A 24578-nucleotide genomic window follows, 5' to 3' on the forward strand; every position below is an offset into this window, starting at 1 on the left:
CAGCAGGAAGTACAGCAATGGCAGTGAACTTCCAGTTCACTCTGCCTGCTTTGTGCTTGCAGTTGAAGACATGATTGACGTCTTGGCTTCTTGCTCTGGCCACCTGCTGCTGTTATGGATATTACTGTTCCTCTGAAGTCATAAGCCAAATAAATTCTCCCTTTTATAAGTGGCCTTGGTCATGGTATTTTATAACAGCAGAAACAAGTTACTAATAACTTACTAAGAAGCTAATGCCAGTGAGTATGTGAACACCCTAAACATGTTGATATTTTGAGAAATGTGGAAGACTAGAACTTTGAACTAGAAAAGCAATTGAATGCTGTAAGCAGAGCTTAATGTGCTGTTCCAGTAGAAACCTGGAAGACAGGCGGTGCTGAGAGTAGTGTGGACTGTTGGGGCCCTGCTCAAGAGGTTTACGAGGGAAACAAAGACTTTATCAGCAGTAGAGCTAGAGGCCATTCATGTTATATTTTGGCAAAGAAAATGGCTGTTTTCTACCTGTGCCCTGAGATGAAGTAGAGCAAACAAACAAACAAACAAACAAACAAACAAACACACCAGAAAGTAACAGTTCAAAGAGAAAAAGAACATAGAGTAAGCAGTTTGATTTTACAGCCAAGGCAAGTGCTGAAAAAGTCTGTAATTGTTACGGAAATTAGCACAGTTAAGGAGAGGCCCCTTGTCAGTTAAGTTTTCAACTTGTAAAAGGATGAGGCCTAAGAGGAACTGGATTTTAAAAAAGCTACCAGGACTGGAGGGATGATTCACTGGTTAAGAGTGATGCTCTGGCATAGGACACGGGTTCAGTTCCTAGACCCCACATAATAACTAACAACCATCTGTAATTCCAGTTCCACAGGATCTGACGTCATCTTGTGCAGGGAATGCATGCATATATTACATAGACATATATGCATGCATAACATCCACACATATTTTTAAAAATATTAAAAAAGAGAAGCTGCTGCAAATGTGATTCGAGGGGTGAGAGTAGACCCTAAGCTGGCTCTCAACTTAGTAGTGGCATCCACATGGGACCGGCTTTGGAGTTGTGAACACAGTGAAGATGTGTTGGGGATTCTTCCTCTGTGGCTTCAGAGCCACCAAGGCCAGGGAACGTGTGGCAGTGTTGGAGGTGCTGCAGGAAGGCTCCGAAAGGCCACCACTAAAGCTGTGATGGTAGAAAATGCACTTATTCTACATGGCTTCCACACACCTCTTGGTTACAGTGGGGACCCAAAGGCAATAAAGATGCAAGAGTCATAAGGCATCTGCCAAAGAGAGCGCCACAGAGGGAGTCGAACCTGCCCAACACTCCTTACTACTCAGCACTCCTCAGACGTCTCAATGAAGTCTTTTCTGAGACTCACGGCAATCTCTTAACTCTGACCACCATAAAATTTAAAAAGCAAGTTGTATAATTCCAACACACAATGGCACAGAATATACATTATCTTTTGAAAAGTGAGGAATGGGAATAGAGTGAGGAAACACTGGAACAGAGCAAGTCCAAAACCCAGAAGGGCAAACTCCAAATCCTGTATCTTCATGTGTTGTGTCCTCAATTACAGGGCGCTATCTGAGCATTTAAATGTCTGCCTTATTGACCACATTTGAATTCACTTCCCACGTTTAAAGTTTTGCAAACCATACAGTTCTTTCTGGCTTCTGACTACTAAGGAATACTGTGTGTCTTAGATGGAGCTGTGTCATTACAAGCTATATTAGAGTGGTTTCACTGTGAAGTTGAAATGACCTTTTGACTTTATCACAGGTGACAAACATGCTTTATATATTTTGAAGTTTTCACACAACCGTGATCTGAGAAGTTTCTAGAGATAGTGAACTGGTTTGTGTTCCTCTTAAGGAGACACTGAACTAAGTGTTTTTACCTGAATATTTACCTGTCTCAAAGATAATTTGTTTTAGTATTCTTTTCTAAAGATAAAAGGAACATTTTCTTCCTTCCTTCCTTTCTTAAAAAAGAAACTAAAAATTTCATTTCAATGTTCTTTATTGAAGGGCTTAAAAAATGCTATTTGGTAAGTTTTAGGAGATCTCATTTTTCAAGAGCACATTAGAGCTTCTAAAATAAAGATAAAGATAAAGTGCTTTCAATTGCAGTAATAGCAGTGTTTAAAACGCTGTTGGAGGATGTATATTTGCAATAGTAATTTATTAATATACTTATAAATAATTGTTCAATGTTGAAATTTGTACTTGATTAAAATCAAATATAAACCATTTCTGCAGTTCAAAATATATTGGCTTTATATATATTTAGTTTACAGCATTAAATTATTACTATAATTAGCTTAAGGATTAAAATAGTGTTCAAAGACATCACTGACTATTAATTTTTACAAATCTGAACTTATTGGCACATCTCATAAAAAGTATTTATAAATCAGTACCTTAGAAACTATTCTTTTTAAAACTTGGTAAAAGGGACAATTAGGAAATTAAACAGAAAAAAGCTTTTCTACCAAAAAGCTTTTGTTGAAAATATTTATTTACACTTTTTCTTTTTTCTAGAGCATCAGATAAACAAAACATAGTATTTTGTGCCTGGATTTCTTTACATATTTGCTTAATTTTGCCTTTTTGAGATAAGGACCAGAAATACAGCCATAGCTAGAGTGGAGTTCACACTGTACATCAGGCTGGCTTCCAGTGTGCAGAAGTCCTCCTATTTCTGCCTCTCAAGTGCCAGTGTAGAGGAGATGCCACCATGCCGGGCTACATTCATTTACCGTAATGCTTCTGAAGTGGTTACACTGGAGTGCACCAGTTGTCTGTTCCTTTTTACTGCTGTGGGTAGATGCGCTATGAATTTTAAAAGACTAATACTAGTGACAACTTGTATGATGACAACTTGAATGAATAAAGCTACTATAAACATTCAGTCAGTCCTTCCCCTAACTCCTCCCTTGGAGTCTGCTTGCTCTGTCCAATGGTTGGTTGCAAGCATCTGCATCTGTGTTGGTCAAACTCTGGCAGAGACTCCCAGGAGACAGCTTTATCAGGCTCGTGCCAGTAAGCACTTCTTGGCATCAGCAATAGTGTCTGAATTTGGTGGCTGCATATGGGATGGATCCCCAAGGACTGAAGGAGCTGAAGGGGGTTTGCAAGCCCATAGGAAGAAAAACATCAACCAACCAGACCCTCCAGAGCTCCCAAGGACTAAACCATCAACCAAAGAGTACACATGGAGCGACCTATGGCTCCAGCTGCATATGTAGCAGAGGATGGCCTTATCTGGCATCAATAGGAGGAGAGGCCCTTGGTCCTGTGAAGGCTCGATGCCGCAGTGTAGGGGGATGCCAGGGTGGGGAGGTGGGAGTGGGTGGTTGGGTTGGGGAGCACCCTCATAGAAGCAGGGGCGGGATGGGATAGGGGGTTAGCAGAGGGGAAATTGGGAAGAGGGATAAAATTTGAAATGTAAGTAAATAAAATAACCAATAATAATACTCAGTCAAGTCTTTGTGTGTTGTATGCTTTTATTTCTCTTTGGTAAACACCCAAGAGTGGCATTTTTGGGTCTCATTGAAAATGTTATGTGGTGTTCATGGAAATGAACTTCTCAGATCACAAGAAAAAAATTAAGAAGACTTTTTAGCTGTTTTAAAAGATTCAAAGTTATGTCTAATTAGAGTCTTAATTTGAAATTTTGTATTAGTCAGGTTAAACATCTTCTCTTGTGCTTATTTTCTTCCTGTATATCTTTGGAATAGTGTCTGCTGGATACTTTGCCATTTTCTTGTGGATTGGCATATAATGCAGAGAGTTTACCATTTGTTATGTGCCTCCCTCCTCTGCCTCAAATGCTGGGATTATAGGTATCTAGGCCTGACTTCAAGTCAATTTTTATATACAATGTTCATAAAGCTAGGGTCATTAAACATGGTTTGAAAAACAAAGCAACCCCTACCTATTGCAATGAGAGCTGCTGTACTGGAGAGAATTACTAAGTTATATCCATATTCCGAAGGATATAATTAAAAACATATTTAAACCCTTTGTAATGCTGTTTCATATCAGGCAGAATTGAACACAAACATGAATGAATTTAGAACTGTTATATTTATGTTGCATAAATATACAAAACAAATTGAAATGCATTGAGACAGTGTTCATTCAAGAATACTACTATTGGAAAAAAATATGCACCTTTAAATTGTCACACGTCAGAATTCAGTAAGTTAAGATTTTAAAATCACCTTTTTTCTGCATATCCTGATAAAGTTTGCTCAATTCGATTTTGTGTTCCTCCTCTTTGATTTTCATTTCACTTATAAGTTTGGCAATATTATTCTTGTATTCCTAGAAAGTAAAATATACCCACTTTCAATAAAATAGTTATGATTTTTGATAATTAAAAAGGTAAATTTCCCAGGTTGACGTGCAACTGTATCCAATACTTTTTATTTACTTTCAATTGGCTTTTTAGTAGGCACACACAAGTAACAAGTTTCATTATTCACACATACATATCACTGTACCTTGCTCATGGGCACCCATTTCCTCCCGCTCCCTCAACTGGTCCTTTCCCTTTGTCTTCTCTAAACAGACGTCTAGATTCTGCGTCAGAGGATGTGCTTTACTTGGTTTTCTTCCTCTTTGTGGTTTCAGTAAGGACTATCCTCCACAGGCGCCTGTGTCTGGATACCTGGTCACCAGATGGTGATGCTGTTCTCAGAGGCAGTGGAAACTTTAGGAGGCAAGGCCGTGCTGGAGGAAGTGAGTCACTGTGGATAAGCTATGAAATTTGAGTCTGCTCCTACTTTCTGCTTAAAATCTGCTTCCTGACTATGGCTGCAATGTGCCTGGCTGCCTCATGCTTCTGAGGCTGTGCTTCCTCCTCTGCTGTGATCAGATGCAGCCCCTTAAACGGTAAGCCTAAAGAAAACTTCTCCCTCTCTTGAACTCTTCCTTGCCAGGTATTTAGCTGCTGCGACAAGCAAAGTAATCGATGCACTGCCCATTGCCCTTTCTTGCTCCTTCTCCACACTTCCTTTAGACTCCTTTGTCCTACACACTCACACACTTATACACATACACATTCTCTCACACACATACACACTCTCACAATGCACTCTCACACACACATTCTCTCACAGACTCACACACATATAAACACTCGCACACTTACACACACATATATGCACACTCAAATGCATATGGACTTTCAAACACTCACACTCACTCATTCTCACACACTCACAGTGTGACTGGAAAGGAGCAGGAAAGACTTAAGGAAGGACAGGGAAGATAGGAAGAGAAAAGGGTGGAGGAAGAAGTTTCCTAGAGGTACTAAAATAAAAGGCTAAATCCTTCAGAATCCCAGGCAGAATGCCTTTTCTTACTGGTAAGAAACTCAGAAGTCTCAGGTTGGGTGCTAGAACAAGCCAGTGTTTTCTCAAGAGTCCCTCATATAGGAACTTGTCAAGTTAAGAGAAGATCTTTCAAGCTGAGCCTGTACAAACTATACTTCCGTTTCGGAGATCTTTGATCTTGATATGTTGGCTCTTGGCTATGAGAGGAAGGTGATACGAACATCCTCAAAGGGTAGAGGGGTTGGGGTTGGCATTTATTTTGTCTTTTGTGTTTGTGAGGCTCTGGTTATATGTTCTGCAATTGCTATCACTACATTGTCCTGAGGGAGGGAAGAAAATGTAGCAGAGGATCAGTGACCCTCAGGAGGAACTAATTTGTGCTCTACATAAAGTCCCCATGATTTGGATGGTACAACAATTACCCAAAGCATAAAGAATACAGACTCATTTCTTTTATAGTAGGAGAACTAAAACTATTAACCATCAGAATATGCTCTAAAGTAAGTCTATCAGCACAACTGAAAACCAGGTAGCATTAGTACATTACAGTTTGTAAAAGAGACCAGGATTTGCAAAAGTTACTGTTCATTTATTAAGATTTTTACATATGTAACATATATACATATACTACACTTACATAATTTTTAGTGATGTTTATCAATTAAAACTTGCTTTTTATTTGAATGAACAAATGCTTTTCAAGAGTTTAATATAACTCACCTGCTCATGAGATTTTAACTTCTCTTTCATAAAATCAACATTTCTTTTTAGTTGTTCATTTTCACCTGTGCACAAATAATCAAGGGATATATTATTACATAGCACTTAAAATTAACATGGGGATATCTGTAACATTTACGCTGCTGTTCATGCATGAGCTCCTTAAGTATGGACCAACACTGCTAGACACTGGGAATGTAGGAACACAAGAAGTTACTGCTTTTCATAGAACTTAGTTTTGTCAGATGCAACAGCTGTGATAGATAAACCTTTTACAGTGGAACTGTGTTTGAAATACTGTGAGAACATGTGGGGGAAACCTTGGTCACTGGGAAAGGTTTTGGGGAAGAATCAGCCACCCTGAGCTGAGATGTAGGAGGTAAGGTACGCCCTACATTAGGGAAGGGTATTACAGACACAGAGAATGGGGCAGCAGAGGATGGGTTTGAGGGAAACACACTCAGAGGCCAGTGTGATGGGTCCCACTGTACTAGCTCTTGGGGCACTGAAGCAGAAGGATTACTGCAATTCTGGATCAGTTTGAGCTAAATAATAAGTTGCAGGCCAGTTTACACTACAAAATGAGACTCTGTAGAAACCTGAGGGGCAGGTATGGATGGCAGGATGGTTCAATGGATAAAAGCTCCCACCTCCAAGCCTAATGTCTTTGGTTCAATTCTAGGACCCACAGGGTGGAAGGAGACTTCTGCAAGTTGTATTCTTACTTACACACGAGCATCATGTGATGTGTGCCCCACCACCCACATGCACCCCCCTTTCCCCCTCAAGTGAAAAACATGGCAATACTAAGAAAATATTTTAAACTAAACAAAACAGTGTTCTTTTGGGTTGGAGACTAAATTTCTAATACTTGGACGTTTGGGGCACATTTTATATTCAATCTGCAAGAGGCTACCTCAACCTTTTGGCCTTTGTGTTTAATGCTGCTATGAATATTAGTGTACAAAAACTTATGTCTTTGATTTTTATTCTCTTTGTTCATATCTTGGGGTGGAATTTCTGAATCAAATGGTAATTCTATGTTTCAGTTTTCCGAGTAATCACCAGTTTGTGATAACTGCTACATTATATTCCTACCAGCAGTACAAATGTACCTTGTGTTTTGAGACAGGGCCTCTCAGTGGCCCTGAGTTTGCCAGGTTGGTCAGGCTAGTTGGCCCCTGAATGAGCTGCAGTGATCCACATGCATCTACCTCTCACCAGTGTTGGGTTTTATAAGTGGGTATGAACACACCTGGCTTTCTCTTACCCTCCCCCTCCTTCCCTTCCCACTCCCTCTTTCCCCTTCCTTTTCTTTTTTCACTCCTTCCCTTTCCTTCTCTCTTTCCTTCCTTCCTTGCTTCCCCTCTCCTTTCCTTCTTCCTTAGTTATTTGAAACATGGTTTCTACAGAGTGTACTCATGTGAGCACTTTACTCAAACAACTATCTTTCCAATGCCCAAACCACACTCTTAAGAATGATCTCCCTAACTTACCTTTCAAATTGTGTTGATATTGAACAGTCTGTTGTAGCCCTTTTATCATAGTATGAAGAGTAATACATTCTAAAACATAAGGTACATTTGTTTGAAAATCTTGATAGAAAGAACTGTAACAAAATAATATTTAACTCAAAGTTATGTGATCTTAATAAAGCAACCAGACATCTCAAGATGAATTACAATATATGGTACTTTAGTTAGGGCTACTATTGATATTATGAAACTTGGAGACGAGTTGATGCACATGTCATGGAGAAGTGCTGCTTATTGGCTTGCTTAGTCTGCTTTCTTATAGAACCCAGGTCCATCAACCCAGGAATGGAAACACCCACAATAAGCAGGGCCTTCCCCCATTATTACCAATTAAGAAAATACTCTAGAAGCTTGCCTACAACTTGATCTTCTAGAACCACTTTCTTAAATCAATCTCTCTCTCTCTCTCTCTCTCTCTCTCTCTCTCTCTCTCTCTCTCTCTCTCTCCTCCCTCCTTACCTAATATTTTTATTGATTATTTATTGATTATTTTGGAATTTCACATAATTTACCCCATATTCGTTTTCTAGTCCTCTCAAATCCAGCCCCCTCCCCAATTTTAAGATTCCCCAACAGAAGGAGGAAGAGGAGGAGGAGGAGAAGCAAGAAGGAAGGAGGAAGGAGGAAGGAGAAGGGAGGAGGGAAGGAGGAGGAAGAGGAGGAGGAAGTGGAGGAGGAGAGGAGGAGGAGAGGAGGAAGAGGAAGAGAGGAGGAGGAGAGGAGGAGGAGAGGAGGAGGAGAGGAGGAAGAGGAAGAGAGGAGGAGGAGAGGAGGAGGAGAGGAGGAGGAGAGGAGGAAGAGGAAGAGAGGAGGAGAGGAGGAGGAGAGGAGGAAGAGGAAGAGAGGAGGAGAGGAGGAGGAGAGGAGGAAGAGGAAGAGAAGAGGAGGAGAGGAGGAAGAGGAAAAGAGGAGGAGGAGGAGAGGAGGAAGAGGAAGAGAGGAGGAGGAGAGGAGGAGGAGAGGAGGAAGAGGAAGAGAGGAGGAGGAGGAGAGGAGGAGGAGGAAGAGAGGAGGAAGAGAGGAGGAAGAGGAAGAGAGGAGGAGGAGGAAGAGGAGAGGAGGAAGAGGAAGAGAGGAGGAGGAAGAGGAAGAGAGGAGGAGGAGAGGAGGAGGAGGAGGAAGAAGAAGAAACAACACAAGTCTCATTTGTTTCACTGGAGCATGGTCAAACTCTCAATGGCCAAATCCTTAAAGAAAACTTAGTCCTTCCTCACCTGCACCACCACCAGAAGCCCTCAATTGTGCAACACATGCCACAGCATCCCTATCACAATTTTTGAGTGTTTTTTGATGCTTTCCTATCTAGTCTACTACTTTTTGGGGGAAGAGTGTGTAGAAGTAGGGTTTCCTACTGACACCTTCTATGTCTCTCTTTCTCAACTGTAAGTCTGCAGTCATCAATATAACTGCAAAAGTAGCTTCCTTGTCCCTTAAAGTCAGCCAGGAGCACCAACCACAGATATCTGCATGGTCTCCAGTGTCAGCATGTGCTGCCAACCTCAGCCTGGTCTCCAGTGGCAGTACAGACCAGAGATATCAACATGTCTCTCTGCCACAGCTTAGACCATAGACACCATCATAGTCCTAAGTGGCATCACAGGTCAAGGATATCAATATGGCCTCCAGGGCAACACGAATCAAGGACACCAATATGGCCCTGGCCCACAGACACCAACATGGCCTCAGGTGACAGCACAGACTACAGACATCAACACAGTTCCTGGCTGCAGTAGGACCATGAAGTCAGATATGGTCCTTGTCAGCAGCATGCACCATGAATATCAACATGGCCTGAGGTGAACAGGTCACTCACATCAACATGGCTTCATGTGGTGGCACAGAACATGGATATCCACAGGGGCCTTAATGGTAACTAGGGTTTCTCTGTGTAGTCCTTTCAATCTGAGAACTTTCTCTGTACAACAGGCTAGCTTCAAATTCAGAGGTCTGCCTGCCTCTGCCTCAAAATGCTGGGATTAAAGGAATGCACCACCACCTCCCAGCAAGCTCCCTCCTCTCTGAGGACCCTGGCTTGTGTCAAGTTGATATAAAACTAGCCAGCACATACAGTAAATACTTAATAATCACCCTGTATGCGAAATGAATCCAAACATTTACTAATTCCTTTTCTAAGGCACAATAAAATAGAGACCTTACCATGTGCCTTAGCAATGTCTTTCCTGAAAGGGACTCACATGTGGACATGTCTGGGAATCACAAAAAGTGTTTCCATGCAGCACTTTCAAGAAAGCACGCACTAAGAAGAGAGAGACAAGTCGCAGTAAGATTGTTCAAAGGTGGAGGCCCACAGCTAGTGAGAAAGTCTAAAATGAGGCTTTTACTGCTGAGCAATACATTCTGGATTCATAACTAAATCCTGGGCAAGAGGAGGGCATGAAAGGGTTAAAAACCCAAAACATTGTTCTAAAGCATGAGCATCCTTGGTGCTTGTGTCTTCAAAACAATGCAAAATATTTTCTTCAACCATGATGATGAAAATCAAAGTATTTTGCAGAAGTCCAAAGTGTTATGACAAGTTTGAGGGACTGACTGCTTTTGTGGTCTTTCACTCTTCCTTGCTCTCCTGACTGTCTCTGCCAGTGACTCTCACAAACCTCTCCTTCGCATTCTCTTTTCTCGATGCTGCTGTTTCCCAGTAACAGAATGCTGGTTAATGTGCTTGATGGGCTGGTAACCTGCTTCACATACGCTACTGTGCCAGATGATGTAACAGGGGAGATGTGCTGTCAGTCCTTGTCCTTATCATAATGAACATCGTTTAAAGAATCTAGCAATTAGTGAAATAAGGTAGCAGACGTTTCCTGTAATTAGCAAACGAAAATCACCTCAATGCTCTGTGCATACTGGAATTTTTAAAAAGTATTTTTAAAATTTGAACACAAGATGGCAGGCTCACTTCATTCTCCCCATTAGAAATTGAGTAGCTAAGGACTTCATGAACTACAGCACCATTCAGTGATTTAGAGTAAAAGCTTTCATTGTCTTTGCAAACTTTAATCTACATTATGCTTTCTTCTAGAATTTACTATGCTTTCCTATTAAAATTTTCTTGATTAGTATTTCTTAATAATTTAGTATACTATTAATGATTTTAGTATAAATTTAAAATCCAGTATTATCAATTTGTGTATTAGTAAATATTTCATAGAGTAGTTTGAAATAATTAAATGCAATTAAAGCATCACTTCCACCCTTGAACCTGAAATGTCTCCAAAGGGTCATGGACTAAAGGTTTGGTTCTTAGCTCATGGAGCCACTGGGAGGTTGTAGAAACTTTAAGAGACAGAATCTAGCAAGAAGCTAGATCACTGATGCACACCTTCAAAGGGAACTGTGGACCCAGCTCTCTTTCTCCATTTCAGAACCAGGCATAAGGCTATGATGTCATGCTGTCATGCAGTACCAGGCCCAAGGCATGGGGTCACATGGTCATGGGCTGGACACACCAAAATTTTAAGCTCAGACGAACTTTCCTTCTTTCTAGGTTGATTTAGTCCAGGTGAAATACCAACTCAAGGTTGGTCCAGGAGTTGTAACAAATGTAAGGTATTGATGATAGGGAAACTGGAAAAAACCAGAGAACATAGGGGAATTTCCTACACTTTTATCCATTTTTCTTTATATTTAAAGCTGTTCCAAAAAAATCTACCAATTACCAAATTCAAACTAAAATAATTTATTATGATTTTGACATAGCTTAGAAAAGCTTTTCCATAATAAATTTAAGTACTTTAAAAAGATTTTTATGATTTTATCTTTTTGACATTTAATAAAGTTTTAGGTGTACAGAAAATTGCAAAGATTATACACACATATACACATACATATATGTATGCATGTATACATATACTATATATATACATACATACATATATACATACATATATATATCTCCATATCCTATAGCCAGTCGATAGGGGTCTATTATTAACATCTACATTAGTACAGTGTATCTGTTATGACTAATGAACTAGTATCGACATGTTATAACTAAATCTCATATTTATTCATATTTCCGTCTATTTACTTCTTTTTGCTTATCCGAGGAGGCCTCCACCACACACTTTATATTTATTTGCCATGCCATCTTTGGTTTCTCTGCTCTGGCAGTTTTGTTTCTGTAGTTTTAATGACCTTGACAATGTTGTGAACCATTGGTCATGTCCTTCTATGGGTCTCTGCATGACACTTATCTCGTGATTAGAATGGAGCTGTAGAAATGGGAAGGAAGTGTACACACGTGAAGCATCATTTTCATCGTATCACATCACATCAAAGGTATATGGTGTTGGGATGGCTTTCATGCTGTCATTGATCATGTGGCTGAGGTAGAATGTAACCAGTTCAGCACCATGTAGTTTATATATTCTACCTTGCTATACTGTGTGCTCCTCTACAGAAAAGGAATTATTTTGCTCAGCCAACACTACAGTGTGTATGGAGTCATGCTCCACCTACCTGAGAACAATTACCTACACACGCCATTTGGAATTCTGCCACACTGGAGAGCTGTTTCTCCTTACTTTATTATTTATTTATAAAAGTGGATTCAGGCTATTTGTTTTGCATTATGGGTATAATTCAACGCTGTTCTATTTTGTTATTGAAATCATTCCAGCTTTGGTCATCGAGATCTCTGTCAGTTGTTTTGACAAATTCTATCATTATAAGTTTATTTTTTCTTTTCTTTTTCCTTTTAAAAATCTTTTTGAGATGAGAAAGTCTTTTTCTCTGTACCCATAGTTGAACTGAATTCACAATCCTCCTCCTCCAGCTTCTGGAGTGCTGGAATCCTGTAACGTCACATCACACCTGGCTATTTCTTCTGTGGAATACTGTCTTTCTTGTGACACTACAAGATACTTCTTTAATCTTATAGTGTAAGTTTAATCCTGATCCTACAATAACCCAGATCTTTTATCTGAGAAAGGTATTAGAAGGTAAGATCTGGGGAGTGGATCATTCCTACTTAGAGTCTCTCAGGAGACACAGCAGAGTGTATGTATTAAACAGTCAACTTTGAAAACATATATATATATATATATATATATATATACACACATACACACACAAGTGACATTATATAGACTGAGCAGGTTGTACACATTCATATTCATATGACAACAATTAAACAGAAAAAGAGGCTAAGTATTTTGAAAGCAAGCAAACAGGGATCTAGGGGAGGGCTTGGAGAAGGAAAGGGGAAGGGAAATGATATTATAATCAAAAAAATAAAAGAAGTACCAAGTTAAAAAAAGAAAATATAGGCATATAGTTTCATTTTAAGTGTTTCCACATTTTACCACTTTCTCTGTGTGCCTTTGTATGTGTGTACATGTATACACATATGCATGACATGTGTAAGTCAGAGAAGAGTTTTGGGTAGTTGATGCTCTTTTTCCAGTATGTGGATTCTGTGGATCAAACTCAGAGCATCAGACCTGGCTGCTGGTACCTTTATCTACTGAGTCACCTTGCCAGCTCACAGCTTCATTTTTAACTCTGAAAACTGGTGACTCACCTTACATTTATGTAGTAGGAGCTCTAGTTTGCCTCATGTGGTTGTATAGATCCGTACCAGGCCTTCCATCTGCCATTTCTTACCTGGTAAGTACCCGACAGCAGATGTAACTTCCAACATTCTGGGAATTTTTACCACATATTTTGGAGCTAACTATAGAGTACTATGAGACAACACTCTGGAAAGTTCTATATGCACGTAAGGTAGGTTACAAGTGCAGAGTATAATGTCAGACACTGCAGTGAACACGCTCCTTGATTATTATTTCTTTAGGCAGCAAAGAACTGACCTTCCTTCATTGAGGTCTCTTTTGCTTGCATTATCTTTAATAAACTGTTAGTCTTTTCCAGCCGAATATCCAGAAGGTTGTTCTTTCCAGTGACTTCTATCATTTTCTGCAGAAGAAATTGGGTATATGCTATCACAAAATCAAGGACAACATTTTGATTCTTTTGTTAAGAATATGAATACAAATGAGAACACAAACTATTTAACAATTGAAAGTCTAATAATCGAATTTGGGATATAATTTCAAATAAACCATACAGTACTGAGTTTCAATTTGTCATTTGTTACATGGGCAGCATCTGGTAGAAGACTCAACTTCCTTCATTCTAGGTTTTGGAGATAGATATATTAAAAAGAGTCCAGTGAGACAGCAGTCTGAAAAGGTCTATGTGCACTTAAGGTAGGTTACACATGCAGGGCATAATGTCAGCCACTATAATGAGCACCCTCATTAGATGAGTATGACTTTCTGATTTATTTTCTATTACAAAAGTAACACAGACAGTTTGGGGATGCAGGTCATAGATAAAGTGCTATATTAACATTCATGAGGCTTCTAGAAAACACACACACACACACACATACACACACACACGCACACACACACATACACACACAACTTGACCACACTTGCACATGCATGTACATGCTCATGGGGAACGACATGGTAAAATATTAAATCTGTCCATTATAAACAAGAAAAAATATGAGCTAACTTGTGCAACTTTCTTTCAATTATTCAACATTTAGTCCCATGTCAATCACAGGCATCTATCAAGCATAATGGTGCATGCCTACTGTCAGCTGCTGTGGAGGCTGATGCAGGAGGGTCTCCTGAGCCTGGGTATGTATGTCCAGCACAGACACTACAGTATATTTTTATCTCGAAATCTAAACCAGCACACACCAAAACCAATTCCTTGTATTTGTTTCTAGACTTCTCTTGATGGCATGGCTATGTCATTTATTCTGTTCTGAATTTAGCTGCTTCACTTAGCATTATTATCTGGGAGGCAATGTCACAATCACAGATCTACTGCATTGTTTTCACAGCTATTTTGTTTTATTTTTGAAGATGCTATTAGGGAAATTTATTGTTTATAGTTTTTCTATTATAGGCAATAAATTAACATTTGAACATGTCTCTGATTTCTTTGTACAATAAGCTTCCTTGAACTCTCCAGGTATATCAATTCCCTATCAGTACTATGTTTTCCATACATTTATTTACTTCCCTATTTCTATCTTTAGCAACTCCCATTGTATTACCTCATCTGTATTAACACTTATGCATCTAAGAGGTAAGATGCTAAATATCAGAACACCATGTAAAATTTAAAAATGGACAATTATTTTTATTTAAGATGCCTGAGAGTATGATAGTGTTTTTTCAAATCAACATCTAAACACATGGCACTTCTTTCCCATACCAGTACTTCTATCTTTTCCCTGATGCTGTATTAATCTCAGGACTTGAGATTTATTTGCCAAGTCTAGGCAAAGAGAAGCAAAAGAGAACAGATAAACTAAATACATCTATGTTCTATATTATAATTGATCATTATGGTAGAAGATGCAAACATTAAACTATTTCACTTTTCATTAAAGATATTTTGGAGTTTGTGGGGATTCTGCCATTTTCCCCTTAACATTGGCAAAATACATCAGTAATTTGCTTCTTTGTCCAAGGAACATATTTATATATTAGTATGAGTTAGTCAAAGTGAGAAGGGCACTGTGGAGGAGTAGGTAGGAAGAATGTGAGAGGCAGAGGATGGGGAAGAACGCTGTGCAACACTGTCTTCTGGGCAGGACATGGCTGTTCTACTCATGGACTCACAGCAGCCATGGCCTGTACAAGATCAAGCCAGTCAACATTCCAGTGTGAGAGGGAAGGGCCTGGGAGGCTCTGTCTCTAGTTGAGGAGTTCCTGACAAATGACACAGGTGGGAGGGGGTAATGTCTTAGGGAGTAGGGGTGGCTGCTAGTAGGTGGACCAGATTCTGATGGGTGACCTCACATCCCTATGAATGCAGGATACACTAGCTGTACTTAGTGGCTAGAAAAGGAGGAGGAGGAAGAAGAGGAGGAAGAGAAGAAGGAGAAGGAAAAGAAGGAAAAAGAGGGGGAGGAGAAGAAGGAAGAGGAAGAGGAGGAGGAGGGGGAGGAGGAGGAAGAATAGGAGGAGGAGAGGAAGAAGAGGTGGGAAGGGATACTAGGGGAAGTACTGGGGTTCGGGGTCCATCCTCCAGGGGAATTTGGGTTGGATATGATCAAGAAACATTGTATAAGTGTATGAAATTGTCAAAGAATAAATAAAATATTAAAGTTTTAAAAATACAGGAAAGGGTTTAGCAAAACATTTTCATTATTCAAATTTGGCTCATTTCTTAAAAGTTAAAAGTATGCTTATTTAACAAAACAGTACATTTTAGTATGATAACATACAGTGAAAAAAAGTAAGTTTATTGGTGTTTTCAAATTCCTGGCATGTTATTCTTTGAGATTTTGGGACAATAAATCAGCATTCCTATGAATTCTCAGCCTTCGCGGCTTTTTTTTCTTTCTTTCTTAAGACAGGGTTTCTCTGTAGTTCTGCTGGTCCTAGCGCTCTGTAGAGCAGGCGGACATTGAATCAGAGATCCGCCTGTCTCTGCCTCACTCTTGGGAGGCCTGTCGCCATGGCTGGCCACACTTTTATTATTTAGCTAACATATTAAGATTCCTGTTTAAAGACTTAAATACAAAATACACCCTACGTGAAACACATTAAACATGAAAAACACAACAAAATTTGGGTCTCTCTGTAAGGTAATTCCAGCCCCTCATGGAATCAAAGGTAGAACCTGACCATTATACTTTTACAATTAAGACTTTTACTTCTTTTTATTTTATGTGTGTGTTTTGACTGCACCTAAGTGCACCGCGAGTGTATAGTTCCTTTAGAGGCCAGAGGAGGGCGTTGCATCTTCTGGACCTGGAGTTACCGAAGGCTGTGAGCTGCCAAGTGGGTGCTGGGAACTGAACCCTGGTCTTCTGTTAGAGCAGCCAGTGCTCCTAACTACTGAGAAATCTTTCAAACTCTAGTTCACTTAAAAAAAAAAAAAGAATTTTCCTTTCTTCCCAGTTTCTCTCAACAAAAATCTTTATAGCCCTTTGCTCTCCTGTCTTTACATACCTTTTCTATCTGTGAGAAATCATCTATAAGTTTGTCAAGATTTACAGTGCTGGTCTTCTTCATGCTTCCTTCACTGTTTTGATCCATGCCTGAAATAATAAAGAATAGACAATACTAAGTAAGAAAGACGCAAAGCATCACAACATTGGTCATAATTCAAACACTAAAGTATTTGTCTCTGAGCTCCATTTTCCATGGAGAACTTTGGTATATCAGGATTAGCTACAGTTAAATGCATTCTTTTCTCTATTCTTTTCCACCCTCACTTCTGCCAAATATTCTGTAAGCATATCTAAAATTTGTGTGGCTATATGTGCGTGTATATTATATTCCAATATTATATATTGCATAAAATTTACTTATATTTAATAAAATCTAGACAACTGCATTATTAGATTTTATTATCATCTATTATTGCAATTATATGTGTACAATTAATATAATATATAATTATGATATATGATGATTATTATGTTGCCTTTCGGTATGACTGGATTTAAAATCTTCTATAGTATTTAATTTGAGGTATAACTTTTAAAAGTAAACATTCTCATTTAATATGCTAAACATGTTTGTTTAACTATTATCCCACAAATATTGTTAGTTTGCTTATGTTTTACATTTTGTTTAATAAAGATACATAGAAAATAAAGTACTCACAAAAATATTTCTTTATTTGTATCCTTTTGGGGGTAGATGGATAGGATTAATTTTTAGTACCAGTTGAAATAAAGACAAAGTTTCAGTTTTAACTCTATGGAACCAATCATAAAAATGCTTCAGAATCCAATAGGTAAACTCATCCAGATAGGATGGGGAAACCAAATGTAGCCAGCATTTAAATGTGGGACTGGGAAGGTGTCTTATTAGAATCAAAATTAATACAATATCAAAGTATGAAATACTTGGCATTAGATTTCTCTCACATTCTAGAGTTCGGAAAAAGACCACAAGTCCATGTATTGGATGTGAACTAGTCTAAAATAAATGGTATTCAAAATCTGTTTTTGTGGTCATATTTTTGTCAAACTGGACATTGCATGATGTTCCTCCATCAAGAAATTCCACTTTCTTCTCTCTCTGTTACTTGATAGTAGCGCTTAATGGTTTTGAAATTTGATTTTTGGTTATGTACTTCGTTTAGTGGAATATTATCTATTCTGTATTGCATATCAGTAAAATTATATTTAAAATTCCATAGCAAAAACTTGTTCCTTACGTTAGAAAAATAATTATAATATACACTTCCCATAATAGACAGGTTCATTCTTTGTTGAACAAAGTTAAAAATAAACAACCACTAATTGATATTGTTACTTCAACCAGAGGAAAATCTGAAGTATTTAAAAATCCCCCCCCCTTTTTTCTTTTTAGTTCCTAACATTTTAAATATTTGTTTCAAAAACTAGTTCTGTCTTAGAACCAGATTCCTGAACTAAATCTCCAACTTTTTTTCTTTTTAGTTCCTAACATTTTAAATATTTGTTTCAAAAACTAGTTCTGTCTTAGAACCAGATTCCTGAACTAAATCTCCAACTTTTTTTCTTCATAGAACACACACACACACACACACACACACACACACACACACACACACACAACTAGTGGAGGGCTGGACAGGAGTCACCATCACAGAACCTTAACTATTAATTAATAATCCGTGTTGTATTTCTTGCTATCTATGTATCGAATTCTTTTCTAGATGTTATCTCTGTGTATCTCTGGCTGTCCTGGAATTCATTCTGTATAACAGGTTGGTCTGGAACTCAGAGTTTCTCTTGCCTCTGCCTCCTGAATGCTGGGATTAAAGGCGTGCACCACCACCCAATCATTTCTAGATTATCTTAATTGCCCTCTTTTTCCAACTTCCTAGGTCCAGGTTCTTTCAATGAATTTGGTTTTGCCTAGAGAAACAAGGGGACACGTTAGTGATTCAGTGCTTATTGAGTTCTCTACTTCGCAGAGACTGAAAATGACTTTCAAGGCCCAGTCTCCAGCAAGTCCACTGGCAAGCGACAGCTCCATTTCCTTCTTCGGTTTTATGGCTGTTGACTTGGGCATCCCAGGGCTTTCCTTCTCTTCAGCCCCGCTCAGTTGGGCCCTGGTTAGTCCTTTAGGTTTCAGGAGTAGGGCTCCGGTTGCTTCTTCTTTCTTTTGAGCTCTCCAAGACTTTACCCTCAGACACTGAGTCTAAGGCCCGCCATGGCATCCCAGGATCCTCGGGGCCCAACAGACACGGAGGGGTGTGGGCAAGGGCCTTCAGTGAGAGAGGAGTGGACAGAATAAAATTGTAGGAATCCAGGACACTTCGGGGAGGTCTCAGGAAAAGAATGATGGAAAACTGAGATTCGAACCTCCCAGAAAGAGCTTGGAACGTACCTGCCGCCGAGGCGCGGTTTCCTATCTCCTGCAAAGACCTCCGGGTATCCGTGGTTGGTCCGGTCCAGTTTGTAGTCCTCTTCCGGGTGGGAAGCACAGTCCCTCAGTTATGGGTCCGTCGTTCTTCTGGCCCGTCTGTACCCTCTCCTACAGCCCCTTCCACAGGGCATCCTAGCGACCCCCACCAATTTATAGCGTCTTAGATGCTTTCATGTATTTCTTAGACCACAGAACAACACTTAGCCACTGCCAGATTAATCACCGTTTTGCTAACTCACAAATGAACCTGTTGAGTTTTTGTTAGTCTCTCCTTTCTCTCTCTCTCTCTCTCTCTCTCTCTCTCTCTCTCTCTCTCTCTCTCTCTCTCTCTCTCTCTCGTTAATGGGGCTACAGTTTTGTCGATCTTATTTAACTTTTTAAGGCACCAACTCTTACATTCTTACATTCACATGTATATATATATGCCATTTAAGTGGACTTACATGACTTGAATGATAATGTTCCTCTAAGAGACAGACTAACAAAAACTCAACTTTCAAACATGAAACTTCCCTTCTAGTTGTGGGTCAAGGGAGCCTTCTGTTGATGGATAGCTAAGTTGGCTCCACATTTCTGCTACTGTGAATAGTGTAGCAATACATATAAATGTGAAAATGTGTCAGTGATATGCAAATTTACAGTCTTTCAGGTATATTTGGAGGCATGGAGTCAGTAGATCATCTGGAATTTTTTTTTAAAATTTTTCCTGAGGAATTTTCACACTAGTTTTCATAATCGCTGCACACACTAGTATTTGTCTTCTCGTGACATTATATTTATTCATTTATATATGTTGTATCAATCCTGAATCTCTAGAATGAAATAGTATTAGTTTTGGTATATGATCCTCTTACTACATTCTTAAACACAGTTTCACGAATTTTGTTTATAATTGTGCATGTTCATGGAGGCCAGAAAGGGGCTTCAAATTCCTTGAGGATTGAGTTACAAGCGTTTGTGGGCTGTTAAAATAGATGCTGGTACCCAAACTCTAGTCCTCTTGATTGAGCAGCAAGTGTCTTTGCTGCTAAGCTGAAGCCACATACACTTAAGATTTTAATACATGTTTAACGATCTCTGTATTTGTTGGTTCTTTTTCTGTTTGGTTAGATTATTAATATTTTCCCCTAGTTTGTGTAAGGAGTTTTTTTTCTTTTGGCTTACTGTGAATGTATTGTATTTCTTTATACTGTTCCTTTACTAGTAGAATATCATGAAATATATTCTTTCCTATGGCAAGTGTGTCTTTACTTCTCCTCTGTATATAATTTTCCTTTGAGTATTTACTATAGTGTTTGATTGTTGACCCGTTTGTCCATGCATTTCTCTTTTCTAGAAGAATTTTAAAAGAGTTTTAAGTTCTAGGTATATGCTTGTTTATGGGTATGTGCACATGTCTTTAAATTCCAAGCCATTGTTATTTTAATTTTCTTAACATTGTGAATCATTTTAGAAGATTTTCCTCCATCAGATCATATTTAGTTTGGCTTGTTTCTAAAAATTCAGCCAATTATAGGGGCTGGGTCTTTACCATGACTAAGTCAGTTGATTAACTAAGTACATCATTCACATTCTCTGAGCATTGGTTTCCTCTTCCATAGAGATTAGTGTATGTCCTACTTGTTTAAAACTGATTTGTTGGTTTAGGTGAAATAATATAGGTGAACATACTTTATTCAACCAGAACTGTCAGCAAATTTGGCTACATGCTACACTATAAAGGAAAACAATATGCACTTTCTTCTTCAGATATTTGCATATTTCCCCATTGGGTAAGGCGTATTGAATAATACGCTTTCTTGATAAGGTATTTCATTTCTTTATAATGCTTCTGACATCTCTTAATACCCACAGAACAAGCACACAGACATTAAAAACGTCAATAGAAAATTGCATTCTCTGTGTTCCTTTAAAGTTAGCTTCCTGGGACTGTAATGCAGAAATCTATTAAATTTGCAGCTGGGTGATGTCTTTTAACTTAGTGGGTAGGCATGAGGAGTGAATGATTTCTGTTCAGGCAGTAACAGATCAGTAGCATCAAGCAATTTCACTGTGAATATATTTCTTCTATAAAGAGCTACATATGTATTTCCCAGTACTGTAAGCTTCAGATTAAAAAAAAATAAAAAAGCCAGATGTCCTGAGTGTGGACAGGAATTTATTGATGCTGACATATCTGTGCTAATCATCTTCTCATAGCCTGTGGGCTAAGTGAGGAGGACATTCTAAGTCTGTTCCAGCAAAACAACACAGAGGAGATAATGAATGTTCTAAGCCTTTGGGAAAATGTTATTCCATATGTGCTCAGCCGTCTACCTGAGTCGAGAGGAGAAGGCTCTTGGGTTACTTTAATCACACAGCTGTCTTGTACTTTTTTTTTTAAAATATTTTTATTTATTTATTTTATATGAGTACACTGTTGCTGCCTTCAGACCCACCAGAAGAGGGCATCAGATCTCATTACAGATGGTTGTGAGCCACCATGTGGTTGCTGGGAATTGAACTCAGGACCTCTGGAAGAGCAGTCAGTGCTCTCAACCACTGAGCCATCTCTCCAGCCCCTGTCTTGTACTTTTTAAAGGAAGTTAATAAGAACATATGAAAGTGCTCCATCGAATTGATGCTCCTCTGAAGTTCATTGTTTTATTTTTAAGAGAGCTTTTCTGAAGTGTCAATAATAAACATGATAGTGTAGATGTCACTGGTGCAGACACACCTGGTTTATGGCTCTTGCTGTTAATGATTTATGAATTCAAAGTTTATAGCGCCCAGCATTAGGCAAGTTCAGTTTTAGTTTTTCAAAAGTATGTGCTCCATTTGGGTCTCTGTGCCACATCTTGGTAATTCTCTTATTTTTAACTTTTTATTACTATCCTACCTATTATGATGGTTTGTGATCAGCAATATTTGATAGCACTATTGGAATTGTCTCAGGATGCCATGAGCTATGCCCATATTGGACAGCAAATGTAACTGAAGAATAATTTGTGTGTCAACAGCTGTACTGAACGGCATTTCCCCTACTCTCTCCTTTTCCTTTAGGATTCCCTAAGAAGCAATTGAAATTGGACCAGTGACTCCACTTGGCCTTATTCAAAAGACTGAGAAGGAAAAGGCTGGCAAGCAAGAATATTAAGTCAATTAATAATTCTTCAGTGGTTTCTACAAATCCAAGAGAAAGCAATAAATATGTATGTCTCACTTTAAAGCAAAACTAGAGTGTGGTATTGCTTAGTGAGGAAGGAATGTTCAAAGATAAGACAGACCAAAAGCCTTCCTTCTTGTTTAACCTCTTTGGGTCTGTGGGATGTATCATGGATATTCTGTACTTTATGGCCAATATCCACTTATCAGTGAGTACATACCATGCATGTCCTTTTGGGTCTGGGTTACGTCACTTGGGATGATGTTTTTTGTTCTACTCATTCGCCTGCAAAATTTATGACGTCCTTGTTTTTAATAGCGGAGAAGTAGTCCATTGTCTAAATGACCACATTTTCTGTATCCATTCTTTGGTTGAGGGACATCTGGGTTCCTTCCAGTTTCTGGCTATTATGACTAAAGCTGCCATGAACATAATGGAGCACCTGTCTTTAGGAACATCTTTTGGGTGTATGCCCAGGAGTGGTAGAGCTGGTTCTTCTAGTGGAACTATTTCCAATATTCTGAAAAACTACCAAATTGATTTCCAGAGTAGTTGTATAAGTTTGCAATCCCCCAGCAATAGAGGAGTGTTCCTCATTTTCTACACCCTAACCAGCATGTGCTGTTGCTTGATCTTAGCCATTCTGACAGGTATAAGGTAGGATCTCAGGGTCATTTTGATTTGCATCTCCCTGACGACCAAGGATGTTGAACTTTTTTTAAAAGTGCTTCTTGACCATTTTAGATTCCTCTGTTGAGAATTCTGTCTTTAGCTTTGTATCTCATTTTTAATTGGGTTATTTTGTTTGTTGGAGTCTAACTACAAGAAGGAAGGTCCATTCATGGATGCTTGAATCTCACAAGGAGGAATAAAAGAGTCATAGGTGGCAGATGAAGAGAGAGAACTGGTTGGGAGAGGGGATGTGGAGCAGAATGGGGGGTCAGGATCAGGTGTAGGGAGAGACAGGAGAGAGAGCTAGAAGACCAGGAGAATGAATGGAAATCTGCAGCTGCTGGTGTGTGTGTGTGTGTGTGTGTGTGTGTGTGTGTGTGTGTGTGTGTATGTGCATGTGTGTGTGTATCTTAGGGAAGTTCCAGAAAGCTGGGATGAAGGGATGTGGGTGACCTGAGCTGAGATGCCTAACAGTGGGGACATGGGGACATGGAACCTGAAAAGGCCAACCCTGTATCCAGACAGGACTACCAGTAGAGGGGTAAGGACACTAACCCATCCACAAAACTTTCTACCCAAAATTTGCTCTGTCTAAAAGGAATGCAGGAACAAAGATGGATCAGAGACTGAGGGAGTGGCCAACCACTGACTGGCCCAACTTTGAGGCCCGTCTCATGGGCCAGCACCAATCCCTGACGCTATTAACAATACTCTGTCATGCTTACACACAGGAGTCTAGCATAACTGTCCTCTGAGAGGTTCTACCCACCAGCTGACTGAAACAGATGCAGATACTCACAGCCAAATATAGGATAGAAGTTGGGGACTTTTATGGAAGAGTTGAGGAGAATTATTGAGGGTCCTGAAGGGGACAGGAATTCCACAGGAAGACCAAGAGAATCAACTGACCTGCACCCATGGGAGCCCTCAGAGACTGAGCCACCAACCAGAGAGCATACATGGGCTGGACTGAGGCCCCTGGCACATATGTAGCAGACATGCAGCTTAGTCTTCTAAGGGTCCGCCAACTACTGGAGCAGGGCTGTCCCTAAAGCTGTAGCCTGATTCTGGAATCTGTTACCCAACAGGGTTGCCTTGTGTGGCCTCAGTGGGAGATGATGAGCCTATCCCTGCAGAGACTTAATTCATCAGGGTCTGGTATCTCCTGGGTGGGGCCCCCTCTCACTGGCATCAAATGCTCGTCCAGGCTGTGTGAAGGGAGTGCTTGCACTGATTTGCAGTGCTTAGGTGGGATAGAGTCATAGCAGCTGGGGGGCAGCTGCCTTGAAGTGGGGAATAGTGGGAAGACGCTGATGTTTCAGCAGTGAACATACAGCACCTTATAAACATTCCATGTGACTGACAACATGAAATAGTCTTTTTGTTTCAGAAAAAGCATGAACAATATGTACAAAGATCAAACCAGCCACAATGTCCTCTTGAAGGCAAAGTTTAGTGCTGACGTGAAGCCTGACTCTCTTTGATCCTTTGAAGGAGGATGATGGTGAGGACGCTACAGAAGGAAAGATGAAGCATAGCGGAGGTGGTTTATGAAGCTTGACGAGAAGGTGCCATCTTTAACATGAGGAGCAGCAAGTGTGAGCACAGAACTTGAGCAAGACATCCAGAAGGTCCCAGATAGCTGATAAAGGTGGCTATATTAAGTAACCAATCTTAAATGTACACAAGACTGCTTTACTTTTAGAGAAGACAAAACCTAGGCCTCCAATAGCTACTGAAG

At 39.5% G+C, this 24578-nt stretch overlaps 1 protein-coding gene and 1 long non-coding RNA gene across 6 annotated transcripts in view; one reads left to right on the top strand and one right to left on the bottom strand.

The window, feature by feature from the left end:
• Ccdc152 (coiled-coil domain containing 152) overlaps window positions 1-19111 on the bottom strand; it is a 24519-nt gene extending 5408 nt beyond the window's left edge. The window contains exons 1-6 of one of the 5 annotated variants that reach the window (XM_006231988.5): window positions 18982-19099; window positions 16603-16691; window positions 13426-13531; window positions 7556-7624; window positions 6060-6124; window positions 4224-4326 (exon numbers count right to left, since the gene is read on the bottom strand). In XM_006231988.5, coding sequence (XP_006232050.1) covers window positions 4224-4326; window positions 6060-6124; window positions 7556-7624; window positions 13426-13531; window positions 16603-16689 — 430 coding nt within the window. In that variant the 5' untranslated portion in view covers window positions 16690-16691; window positions 18982-19099. Of the gene's footprint in view, window positions 1-4223; window positions 4327-6059; window positions 6125-7555; window positions 7625-13425; window positions 13532-16602; window positions 16692-18981 lie in introns of those variants that run through there. The other 4 variants (XM_063282348.1, XM_017591017.3, NM_001191959.1 and 1 more) reach the window with 4 other exon arrangements.
• Window positions 14009-22228, top strand: LOC103691472 (uncharacterized). The gene is made up of 2 exons (XR_010063753.1): window positions 14009-14268; window positions 22063-22228. It is a non-coding gene; the product is annotated as an uncharacterized LOC103691472 (long non-coding RNA).
• The last annotated feature ends 2350 nt before the right edge of the window (window positions 22229-24578 follow it).

This window comes from Rattus norvegicus, chromosome 2 (assembly GCF_036323735.1).
Source record: "Rattus norvegicus strain BN/NHsdMcwi chromosome 2, GRCr8, whole genome shotgun sequence".
NCBI lineage: Eukaryota > Metazoa > Chordata > Mammalia > Rodentia > Muridae > Rattus > Rattus norvegicus.